At 37.7% G+C, this 13265-nt stretch overlaps 1 protein-coding gene across 5 annotated transcripts in view; it reads right to left on the reverse strand.

Annotated features, from left to right (window-relative positions):
• Window positions 1-772: 772 nt before the first annotated feature.
• Window positions 773-13265, reverse strand: part of KLHL5 (kelch like family member 5) — an 89371-nt gene continuing 76878 nt past the window's right edge. For 2 of the 5 annotated variants that reach the window (XM_059163386.1, XM_059163402.1), the window contains 3 exons: window positions 11294-11506; window positions 7257-7428; window positions 773-2329 (listed from right to left, as the gene is read on the reverse strand). In XM_059163386.1, the coding sequence (XP_059019369.1) occupies window positions 2273-2329; window positions 7257-7428; window positions 11294-11506 (442 nt within the window). In that variant the 3' untranslated portion in view covers window positions 773-2272. Of the gene's footprint in view, window positions 2330-3176; window positions 7429-11293; window positions 11507-13265 lie in introns of those variants that run through there. The other 3 variants (XM_059163380.1, XM_059163392.1, XM_059163409.1) reach the window with 3 other exon arrangements.

Genomic DNA, 13265 nt, shown 5'->3' on the forward strand with positions numbered 1-13265 from the left:
GGAAAGCTGATCCTCTGGACCACAGCTGACCTTTGAACAACACAGATTTGAACAGTATAAGTCCGCTTATATGAGGATTTTTTTCGCTATAGTACAATACTGTACATATATTTTCTCTTTCTTGTGATTTTTTTAAATAACATTTTCTTTTCTGTAGCTTACTTTATTGTAGGAATACAGTACATAATACATACAATATACAAAATATGCATTAATCAACTGATTACATTACTAGTAAGGCTTCTGGTCAACAGGAGGCTATCAGTGGTTGAGTTCTGAGGGGGTTAAAAGTTATATGCAGATTTTTGGTGTGCAGAGGGTTGCATCCCGAAACCCTGTGTTGTTCAAACACCAACTGTACTAAACTGCATTAAAAACGGCCTCTCTCAGGGTAGAAAATCAAAGGCACTGTTCATGAATCCCATAAAGAAAAGGAAGGTCCTCAGAGAGGAGAATCAGGTCTTTTACTCTGACATGAGTCTGGCTTCCATTGTGGGCCACAGGAAGTCAGAGAGTGGGTGGTGAGCGTTCAAAGGAATAATCGCAAGTATAAATCCTCGTGCTTCTACAAGCATAGATTCTTTTCAAATCGCAGGCCTAAGCCTCCCCGAGAAGGTGATGATGTGCTAACACGTTTCTGCTTTTGATTTTTGTTTTGTTTTGCTTCTTAAAACTTTCCTCTTCTTTTCCTCTCTCTTCCCCTAAATGCATAAATATACTCTATGGCTGATCCCTCTTTGTCATGAAAAGAATTGAATTTATATCCATAATATAATGAATATAGAAAACTTTAATGTATTTTTCATGATTACCAGTATTTTGTTTGTGGCCACACCGATAAGATGACCACAAGGTTTGCTTTGGGAATGGAAGCATTCAGTTTCTTGGTTTCCAAAGAAACATTTCAAGAGCATTCAAAATTGGCTCCCTCCTTCCCCACCCTGCCCCCTGCCCAGTTTAAAAAAAAAAAAGAAAGAGCTTGGTTTAATTTTTTAAAGAAAGCAATTAGAATGAAGTCTATCTTGATATAAAATGTAAAAGCACATTAACCACGGCATTGTATTTGAAAAGATGAGAATTTAGTTTATACTTATTTTTATATTAAGATATAAGTTAATGACTTTTATATCTTAAAGGATTTATCATAAAATGTTGCTGCTCAGTGCATTTTGCAGACAACAAACAATTCGCTGAGAGTATTAACATTCACATGTGTAATTGGAGTTTACAAATGTACAAAACTTCGGGTAATAAACACTTTAAACTTATTTTTCAGACATTCAATAAGCCCATTCCCCTCAAACTGTTTGATTACAAAGAAACACGAAGGGCTACTAACTGCAGCAAAATGTGAGAAACAAAGCAAAAGAGGCGAATCCAGACTTGAGGACATAGGAATATCCAAACAGTTTGGTCAATATCAAAAGACAAAAATCAAAACATCTTTCATAATATAAAAGAAAACAAATCCATATAATTATGACTTAGGTGAAAGAACATGTTAGGGTATATGACATTTCTTTCCTTGACATAAATGTGCCTCTCTTCAATTTACTGCAAAATACCATCTTTCAGTTCCAATTTGAGGATATCATAGCCTGTATTGTTAGTGAATCTAACAATACCAGGAAGACTATTTTAAAAGAACCCAAAGATCATTTCGTTTGCATTTGGTCATTATTGTTTTGACTCTCGTTTTTCTTTATTCATGAGACTAAGCCAATTGAGAAGTAAAAGTTCACAAGTCAAAGCCTATATAATGCAGCTGTTTCTGAAAAAAAACTGAAGATTAGCATAGTGTTTAGTAGGTCATGAAAGCAGCAGTTGTGGTTAAACAAACGGATAAAAATTACTGCAACCAACGTATGATAAAGTTACAAAGCAAACGTTCAAAGTGTTCTCTGGTGTATGTGCACTGTAGTAAAAGAAATCTGGGTAATGTTAGTAAAATGTGATTGATTATTAATAAATGACATCCCCAGCCTGCATAGGCTTCTGCTTGAGAGCGGCGGATTTGTCCTCACACATGGTGTCAGTCCCCCAGTTGTAGTTTTGATTTACTGAGAAGTGACTTAATGGAGAAATGCAGGATTCAATCCCGGGTCTTCCCCTCGTTGCTACCTTATTTGACCGTCTTCGCTTTGAGATTGGGCACTCTGTGCCCAGGAATGTGGCATTGCAAATTGGCTAAAAGTGTATCCCTTGGTAGGAGAATAATTTTAGTAAATTCGTGAGGAAGACGATATCTTCATTTAGAAAACAAAGCACTGTATTATAGTTTGACCGTTACAACGCAAGCCCCAGCTCTTCCTAGGCATAGTGGAGCAACCTAAAAACAAAAACAAAAACAATAACAAACACAAACACGAAAACAAAAAGACATATTTGTTGGGTGTGTAGGTACAACTGTTGATAAAACCATGTAGTTGGTAAAATATTGAATATTGAATCTGTACTCCTCAAAGAGCGGCTCCCAAACTCCACCGCCCCAGCCTTACTGTAGGGCCAGCCCATCCTCCAAGCTCCCTGCGGAAGTTCCAAGAGTCACAGACTCAACTGTTTAGGGCACGTCACCGTCCTAAGCAGTACTTCTTTTTAAAGGTACCTCCAAAAAAAGAAAAGATGGTTTGGGACTTACTCTATCTGAAACAATTTATTTGGCCAACAGGATGTCAGATATGGATAATGAGGAAACACCCAACACTCCAGGACCCAAGTGGTGAAAAAACCCGCGTATTATCCAGAGAGGGCGTGTAACAGCTATGCTGGTTCAGAGCCCTCCAGAGTCGCTGCATGCTGGCTGCTTTTCCCCAGGGCGCCAGTCACTGCACATTTACTGACTAACTTCTCTGTGCACGGCTGGACGATCTAAACCTACTCTCCTACTTCCTAGCACAGTAAATAAATAATAAATACACCTCCTCCAACTCTACCCTAGGAGTAGAAACAAACCTGGCGAATAAACTCTATGACAATGAGGTATAAGGATGTGTGCTAGGGCAAGAAACAGAATCTTAGTTTAGGGATAAGGAGTACTTCCGAAATCTTTCGCTTCCCCTTCCTCCCTCCGTGCCTCCTTCCCCTTCTTCCGTCCTTCCCCTTCCTTCCTTCCTTCTTTCCTTCCCTTCTCCACCCTCCCCCACTCCCCTCTTTCCTTCCTCCCCCCCCCCCCCCCCCACTTTCCCCTTCTTTTTGAGCACTCCAGACACCAAGCAATTCAGAGTGCAAAACTACAAGTGTGGACAAGGATAGCTTTTAAAGGATTAATTTGAGCAGAGTTAAGCCCTAAGACTTAAAATGGCAGTATTTAGAGAAGGGGGGACTGATACAAAGTACTGAGAAAACTTGTACGTATGTATGCGGGGGTATGTAATACAGTGTTATTGTCAAATACATGATATCAAAATGGCTCCTTGGTCGGGTTGGCCTCTCTCCCAACCTTTCCAGACCAGGGACTGGATCTTAAAAACATACCAGACTTCAACGGAGACTTCTCAGTCATTCTCTATCTGAATCAGGTGTTTTGATCCCTATTCTATCTCCTTGAACAATCAAATCACCCACTTTATTAATTTTTTTTAAAGAGAAATACCTCTCTCTCTCTCTTTTTTTTTTAAGATTTTATTTATTTATTTGACAGACAGAGATCACAAGTAGGCAGAGAGGCAGGCAGAGAGAGAGGAGGAAGCAGGCTCCCTGCTGAGCAGAGAGCCCGATGTGGGGCTCGATCCCAGGACTCCGGGATCATGACCTGAGCTGAAGGCAGAGGCTCTAACCCACTGAGCCACCCAGGTGCCCCAAATCACCCATTTTAAAACCATCTCTACTTAGAGTGTTCTAGGAGTAAACTCTAAGTCATTTCAATCAAAATGACTGTTTGTAATGACCAGCCTTTCTCCAAACACCAAAGACCTGAAGTCTTTACACTGTAAAGAGTTGATGTTCCCTAACAACCAGCTAGAAAGTTCAGCTTAGAGTATTTACTAAATACAATGGGCTCACTCCTGCTTTGGATTAAGGTGGGTAGCAGCGTGGGTGATGGCTTCAGACTTTATAACCTCATTTCATTCCCTGGACAAATGTCCCCTTGCCCATTTGTTGGAACGCTGAATGGAAAACATTTATTTTTCATATTCTACAGTTGTAAGTTCAAATTCAGGTGCTTAAAAATAGTAATAGAGGGGACATGCAAACAAAATAGCTATGTGGTCACAGGTAATTAATTTTGATAGTAATTCAGCATAAAGCATTAATTACCTGTAATAACAAGTTTCAAATACTGGCCAAACGATTTCTTATAACTATGCCTAAGCTTGTAAATAAAATACACCTTGGAAAAAGAGATTCTTACATCTCTTTCTGTGCTCCTTGGTTATCATTCATGTTGCCACAGTGAGAGGCTAATAGTAAATAATCACATAATTTCTTTTTTTTAAATTAATTTATTTTAGAGAAGGGGATGCAGAGGGAGATGAAGAGAGAGAAAAAATCTCTAGCAGACTTCCGGCCGATCATGGACTCCGACGTGGGGCTCATTCTCATGACCCCGAGATCATGACCTGAGCTCAAATCAAGAGCTGGATGCTTAATCCATTGAGCTACTTAGGTGCCCAAATCACGTAATTTCTAGTGAAATTCTGCAGTACTGATTCAAGCTCTCAAATGATCTATACTTCCCTTCACCCAGTGACCACACTTAAATTTAAGAAACAAGATCAAGTCCTTTTTTTATAGTCTAAGTCCTTTTTTTATAGTCTATCCTCTGCATTTAAAAATTCCCTGCCCCTTTCTACAATCATATTCTCATCCTCTTTCCCAGCCTTGGAAGAGATCTTTCCTCCAGTCTGCAGAGGACCAGTCTTTGCTTTCAGTTCTGTATCCTGCCCTTCTTTCTTGCCCTTCAATGTTGCTTTTTCTAGCATCTGGAATCTCTACTCTGTTATATTTACCTTTATTGTGAAAAAGACCTATGGCTCAAATTCTAACTCCCATTGATTTACTGTGTGGCTTGGGTCAACTATTTAACCTCTCTCTGTCTCAGATTCCTCATCCAGTAGAACCTGGTACATAAAATGTGTTCAATAAATGTTAACTTTCTATTATCATCATTTGAAAACTGTATGCTCCTCTAGCTCCTGCATTTACTAATTTTTCTCTTTACTTTTTACACTGTGAGTATCTTTTGCTTCTATCACATTCTCAAAGGTTCTTACAACTTCATGAATGATACATTATCTTCATTCATCCTTATCCTGTTGAAAGCCTGTCTCCTCTTTCTAATGCTCTACCTCATTATCTTATCTAAGACACCCTCTGGTCATTCATTTGCTATTTTCTTCAGAAGTTAAATCTTTAATTCAACCCTGCAAGTGTAGAAAGAAAGAACAGATAGGACTTGGTAATATCTCTTGAATCCATTTCTAAAGTTGACACCTCAAGCCTTAAAGTGAAGCAGCCTTCTATATGTTTTATTTTCATCCAGCCTTTGCTTCCCTTGCCCCTAACCCATCTTAACCTGTCCCCAACCACCACATCAAATTTCTGTTACTGTATTACTCTCCTGGTTAAGTCTCCACCAGCTTCCTACTACCAAACTCTTGAAGCATGGCCTTTGCCAACTTCTATCCTGACCCCAACCTTGCCCTCCAATAAGAATGTCCACAACAGCCAAACTACAGAAAGAGCCTAGATGTCCATCCACAGATGAATGGATAGAGAAGATGTATATATAGATAAGGGAATACCATACAGCCATCAAAAATGAAATCTTGCCATTTGCAACAACGTGGATGGAACTAGAGGGTATTATGCTAAGTGAAATAAGTTAATCAGAGAAAGACAATTATCACATCTCCATATCACTCACATCACCACAGATATGTGGAATTTAAGAAACAAGGCAGAGGATCATAGGGGACAAGAGGAAAAAAGTGAAATAAGATGAAACCAGAGAGGGAGACAAACCATGAGAGACTCTTAATCACAGGAAACAAACTGAGGGTTGCTGGAGTGGAGAGGGGTGGAGGGATGGGGTAACTGGTGATGGACACTGGGGAGGGTATGTGTTGTAATGAGCACTGGGTATTATATAAGAGTGATGAGTAAAAGACCTGTGCCTCCAAAACAAATAATACAGTATATGTTAATTAATTGAAGTGAAATAAAAAAGGTGGGGGGAAAAGACGTCCTACTCTTACTAAGCATGGATCCTTAGAACCAGCCACGCTTTCTCAGTATATCTTGTGTATTTCTTCTTCACTGAGATTTCTTTCATGTTTTCTCATACAATCTCCCATTTCTTTCTACATTTTGCATTGGATCAATTGAAAGCTTAGCTTAAGTCCAACTTCTTCTCACTAAAGCATTCTCAACAACCAATTTATTTTTTCTCTTTGATGTCCTATACCACTCAATGCCTACACCATGGGGCACTTGCTACCAACTGTTCTACATTGCGGGTTCTCCCCTTACATGCCCAGATTATACCTACTTAAGACGTTAAGTTCTGTGGCAGTGGGGATTCTTTTAAGTTTTGTTTTCTTGACAGTACTTACCATTGCTCCTTGTATGTAGGAAAACCTTGGGTCAATTAAACATCTGAGGGTCTTTCAGGTACCAGATTCTGAACTGGGGCACAAAATTCCTAATTCTGTTCTCGGTAATGATGGAAACAAAGATCTCAAAAGATCATTCTTAGAAGTACTAGCCCCTCCAGAAATAGACATGGCTGGAATTCCTTTTGTTAATAAGCTTGCCAGGTCAAGTTTCTTACTTGTTAATGTAATTTAAGGTTGCCATCTTTATTAGGTGATGACCAGACATTTCATCGACTCCCAAATATCAGTGGCTTGAGTATTTAAAAATTATATCTTATGTCTGCCTAAGTGGTTCACATTCTTCTGATTTCTATCTTTGTTTCTTATTTTCCACCATCTCCCCTCCCTCTGCCGCAGCTCTCCTGTGGTCCTATCTGGCCTATCAATACTAGAACATCTCATCAGTTCCCAGTAAGCAAATGGTGGCAGATCAAAACTATTAATAATTTCTCTGAGTATTATTCTTTAAAAGTAACTTTGGATTTTAATTATATCATGAAATTAAACATTCCTTCTTGTTTTCATATATTTAATCAAAGAGATGACTTTATCATGCTTATGCTATATATTTTGGTATTGGACAAATGGAGATTATTTTTATTAAATGAATTGTTTTAACAAAAACAGAGAAGTATAATAATGAAAAATGAAATGCCATACCTGGGTCCACTCATTTGTCTGGGGATCATAAGCCTCCACTGTATTAAGATAAGTCTGTCCATCATACCCTCCAACAGCATATAATTTATCACCAAGTAAACAGACTCCCACTGCGTCTCTGCTGATGCTCATAGATGCCACTGCAGTCCACATATCTGTTTTGGGATCATATCTGAAAGAAAATTTTATAACTGGAGCTGACATTGTTCTCACAATATTTTTTTTTTTTTTTTTTTTAAGATTTTATTTATTTATTTGACAGAGAGAAATCACAAGTAGATGGAGAGGCAGGCAGAGAGAGAGAGAGGGAAGCAGGCTCTCCGCTGAGCAGAGAGCCTGATGCGGGACTCGATCCCAGGACTCTGAGATCATGACCTGAGCCGAAGGCAGCGGCTTAACCCACTGAGCCACCCAGGCGCCCTCACAATATTTTTTTGAAAAGATTTTATTTATTTATTTGATAGAGAGACACAGCGAGAGGGGGAAAACAAGCAGAGGAAGAGGGAGAGGGAGAAGCAGGCTCCCCGCTGAGCAGGGAGCCCGATGTGGGGCTCAATCCCAGGACCCTGGGATCATGACCTGAGCGGAAGGCAGATGCCCAATGACTAAGCCACCCAGGCACCCCATTCTCACAATATTTTTATGTAAAAACAGTTCATGCATGAAAGACTAGTATGTTGGACCTGATACCATAGACCTTCTAGAAGAAAACATAGGGAGTAAGCTCCTTGACACTGGTCTTGGTAATGATTTTTTTGGATTTGACACCAAAAAGCAAAGGCAACAAAGGTTAAAGTAAACAAATGGGACCACATCAAACTAAAAACCTCTGCATAGTAAGGAAGACATCAACAAAATGAAAAGGCAACCTATGGAATAGGAAAAGTGTTTCCAAATCATATATCTGATAAGGGGTTAATATATAGGAGATATAAAGAATTATAGAACTCAATGTAAAAAAAAAAACAAAACCAAGAACCCAACAAATAAACCACTTAAAATGGGCAGAGGGTCTCAATAGACATTTTCTAAAGAAGACATATAGATGGCTAATAGGTACACAAAAAGGTGCTTAACATCACTAATCATCAGGGAAATGTAAATCAAAACCACAATGCCTGTTGAAAAGATAATAACAAGTGTTGGTGAGGATATGGAGAAAAGGGAACCCTTGTGTACTGTTGGTGGGAATGTAAATTAGTGCCACTGCTACAGAAAACTATATGGAGATTCCCCCCAAAAATTAAATAAGGGAACTACCATATGATCTATATCATATATCATATATCATATATGATCTACTTCTGGGTATTTATCCAAAGGAAATGAGAACACTAATTTGAAAAGACATATGTACGCCACATGTTCACTGCAGCATTATGTACAGTAGCCAAGGCATGGAAACAACCTAAGTGTTCATCAATGGCTGAATGGATAAAAAAAATGTGGCCCATGTAGACTACACACATATGCATGCACACACTGAATATTATTTGGCCATAAAAAAGAATGAAATCTTGCCATTTTGACAACATGGATGGACCTTGCAGGCATGATGCCAAGTGAAATAAGCCAGAGAAAACAAAAACTATGGTCTCACTTATATGTGGATTCTAAAACAGAACAAAAACTAAGTTCATAGATTGGTGGTTGCCAGAGGTGGGGCATGGAGGGGGTGGGTCCAATGGAGGAAGAGAGTCAAAACGGACAAATTTCTAGTTATAAAATACATGAGTTATGGGGAATGTCACGTACAGCATGGCAATGTAGTTAATGATACTGTACTGTATATTTGGAAGTTGCTAAGAGAGTAGATCTTTAAGGTTCTCATCACAAGAAAAATATTGTAACTATATACGGTGATGGATGTTAACTAGACTTACTGTGATCATTTCTCAATATATACAAATGTCAAATCATTATGTCATATACCTGAGACTAATAAAATGTTGTATGTCAATTACACCTCAATAAAAGAATATCAACACATCCAGAAACACCTGGGAGAGGTGTATAGCAAAGTGGTTAGAAAAATGGCTTTGGATTTGAGCTGAAGAATCTCGAGTCCTTACCCTTCCAATCACTGGTTCTGTGGTATTGTAAAGTTACTTAAAATCTTTACATCTTAGTCTCTTTATTGGTGAAAATATTGCTCACCAGGTAGCACTGAGGGTTAAATGAAAATGCACAGTAAGCATTTGATAAATGTCACCTTAAAGATGAGTCAGTTCGTTTGTTACAATTTTTTCCTATTAGCAAAGAATACATTCTTGTAACAAAAATTCAAAGATTATAAAAATATATAAAATATGCAATAACTAGCCTCATTTCCTTCCAACTTGAATTACAGAGTCAAGTGGTAACCCCTATTAACAGTTTGGTTTGTATTTGATCTTCTAAATATTTCACTTTTTATTCTTAGGGCTTGAGATGCCTATTTTAGAACAAGCTTTTTATTTAATTTAATTTTTCTTTCCATGTAAACTGTTAACACTTTTTTTTCTTTCAAGAAAATAAAAATGGTTTATTTCTTTAAGCCTACCCTTTATCTTATCACTGCTATTTAAAGTACATTTGAACATATTTTAGAAAAAAAATCAATATTTTCCTGAAAACGTTTAATTTACAATATTACAGATTCATGTGGTAAATCCATAACACTTAATGATCCAAAAGAGCTAAAGTAAATACTGAAAACTGCTGTAAGATTTTCGATTATCTACTGGAAATCTGAGGAAATCAATATATGAAGGGCTAGGTGAGATGGCTTACAGACACAATCATGAAAGCTGTCCACTTTTGAACCTTCTTGTTCTTTTCATGAAATATATTAATTAGAACAGCCCACAGTTGTCTGTCTAAGAGCAGATACATCATGCTAAAATGTTAATACCTCTTGCACAATGAACAATTTTTCACTGGGTGCAGTACTGCAGTGAGCCTATAACTTATGGGGTAACGTATACAAAGACTTCCATATTCCTTTCCTGGAGTGTAACACACAGGGAGCGTAGTCCTGAAAGAGAAATCACTTTCTCCCTAACACAGGGCACATGCAAGTATAACTTTCCTGCTTTCTCAAAAGACAACAAATCAACCCTCATTATTTCACAGAAAGCACTTACTGTCATCAAACCCGCATTTCACTTTTTAACTTTCTTCCAATCGTATATGATTAAATAACACACACACACACAGACACACAGACAGACACACACACACACACACACACACACTTTCTTATCAACTTCCCATTGCTCTTTAAAATCCAGAATCCTTAAGATTCTATGTGATCTGCCGCCGTCTCCACCCTAGTCTGCCTCCTTCCCTGCCACTGTCTCCCTCCCTTTCTTTCCCCCCAGACAGAGTGGCCTCCTTTCAGTTTTCTGAATGAACCGTATCCCCTTCTGCTTTGGAGTGTTCATACATGCTCCTGGGCTCTACCTCCTAAATCCACTCAATCCTCTCCATTCCTTGAACCAGACTAAAAATAACAGATGGAAGCCTAAACTGTTGTCCAAATCGTCCACTGATGTAATGAGGTTCTTTACCTGGCCCCATATGTGAGTTTCATGAGGCCAGTTTGGACGACTTGTGTAACTTTTAAGCTGTATTAGTTTTTTTAAATTTTATTATTTCATAGTATTTCCTTGTATCAAAATGTGTTAGAAAAGCTCCTCTCCTGTTCACTTCTTCCTTAGCCTCCAGGCCCTACTCCTTCTCTCTGAAATTCATCAAGCTCTTTTCCTCTTCTTGTCAGATATAGTATCCAATATGAAATATGCACACAATAAGTGTCATATGACTCAATTAATAAATTACATAATCAATTCTAAGGTAAATCTTAAATAGGCAGTAATATGGGGAGAGAAGAATCTGAGAAAAGCTGTTAGGAAAGAGACCAGGAGACAGCCAGAGCAGACGACCCAGTGTTCACAAAGCTGGGAAGAAACTGCCTTGCATGTGCTAGATGTTCAATAAGGAGTCAATGATTTGTCTGGAAGTGTCAGACAAAGTTTTCCTTCACAGGAAATTACCTCTCCACACAGTCTGAGAGTCTGGAAGTCAAGTTGGATGCAGGGGCATCGTGTCCTCCAATCGCATACAGCAATCCATTCCACGTAGTTACTCCTACTCCCCCTCTCCTTTTTGACATTTGTGCACAGAGTGTCCATTTATTAGTGTGAGGATCAAAACATTCTACTGATTTGAGGCAAGAACTTCCATCACGACCACCAACTGCATAAAGTCTGTAAGAACAAATAGAATAACAAATAAAAAAGAGTGTCACCATATGATGAAGGCAAAGAGATTATTCTTAGGATATTTCTTTGAAATTAAGGTGCCATAGATTATAAGACACACTCTCAGTTTATGTGCCATCAAGCAAGAAGATATGCTACCAATTATATGACATATGTATATATCATATGTAAATTACATATATGTATATATCATATGTATATGTGTGTATGTATATATATCAGCTATTACTCTGAATATACATAAAAAAAAAAACCAAACTCACCTGAAAGCAATGACAACTATTTCTGATAAATCACCACGGATTATAAGACACATCACAATTTTAGAGGCGTAAGATGTGTCTTAGAATAGATAAAATGCAGTACATAAATATACCATGACTTCTTTCTTAAATAGCTAAGACAGGACTATGTTATAAAGGAAAGAAATGAACCTTCTCTGCACCTACCACAGGCTAGATATTTTACCTGTATTAACTTAATCATCTCAATAATGCTACGGGAAACCATTTATATTCCTGTTTCATGGGTGAAGAAACAGGCTCATGGAGATTAAGAGGCTTATACAGGGTCAGAAGCAGAACCAGGACACAGTTAGAGTAATGAGCAGCTGTACTGTGAGCAGTCACCTGGGATGTTCTTGCAGTAGTGAAATAGGAGAATAAAAGGATTGCTTGAAACAGTGGTGTATAAATTAATATTTGTTACATACGAACCGTGATCCCCCATTAATTTAAATTACTGCAGAGAAGGATACTGTAAGTTATCTAAAATGAATACAGTATGTTAATGTCCTAAATGTTGTCTAGTAAATAAATTTTAATTCATTACCTGTCAATATACTGCATTAACCTTAAAGTCTTTTACTCTGACCTTAAAATATATATAAAATATATTTTTAATAGTTTTCTCAAGAGTAATAAATTCAGATCATTGCTTATATAAAAGTTCCCACATTTTGAATTTACAGATGCCTTAGTTAATATTTAACTAATTTTTTAGCTCAGGAAATAATATTTGAGCTATACCAAATATCTGCCAATTAAAACTCTAAGTATTTATACTTGGGTAAATATATATATTTTAAAGACATTTATTCATTTTAATTCATAATGTAAAGTTCACTCTACCACTCAGAGTGGTTCTTTAGTGAGAAGATGACCATATCTTAGACAGCAACATATGCGTGTGGCAATATCTTGTTTTAAACTTTGTATTCATAGTATGGAAACTGAAATTCATTTGAAACTTTGTTAAAAGTTTTTATCTGTCAAAAACTACTTTATTGTGTTATTGTTCTTAAACTGTTCTCATTTTTAACTAATATTTGGTAGAATAATTGGTTGGATATGAATCACAGACTATCAGAAGACATCAAGAATTAGAAAACACCCATAATTTAAAAAACATGTACACGCATGCGTGCACACAAACAAATTCAAGGCACCGTCCCCTCTTCAGAGTGAACTCATGGGTCTTGACTGGGAAAGGTGGTACAGTACAGGGATTAAGAGGTGAACTCTGGAGCTGGGCTCTGGATTTGAACTATGGTTCTCACACTTCCGAAATCTGACCGTGGACAAGTTATTTAACCTCCACCTGCCTGAATATCATCATCCAAAACATCTCTAAGCCCTGCCTCGTAGGATTATTGATGACCAAATGTAAAATACTTTGAACAGTGCTTTACACAGGGTAAACATGGTCTAAGTGTTTCGGGGGAAAAAATGAATTCTGGCTCTAT

Source organism: Mustela lutreola, chromosome 1 (assembly GCF_030435805.1).
Source record: "Mustela lutreola isolate mMusLut2 chromosome 1, mMusLut2.pri, whole genome shotgun sequence".
NCBI classification, from domain to species: Eukaryota; Metazoa; Chordata; class Mammalia; order Carnivora; family Mustelidae; genus Mustela; species Mustela lutreola.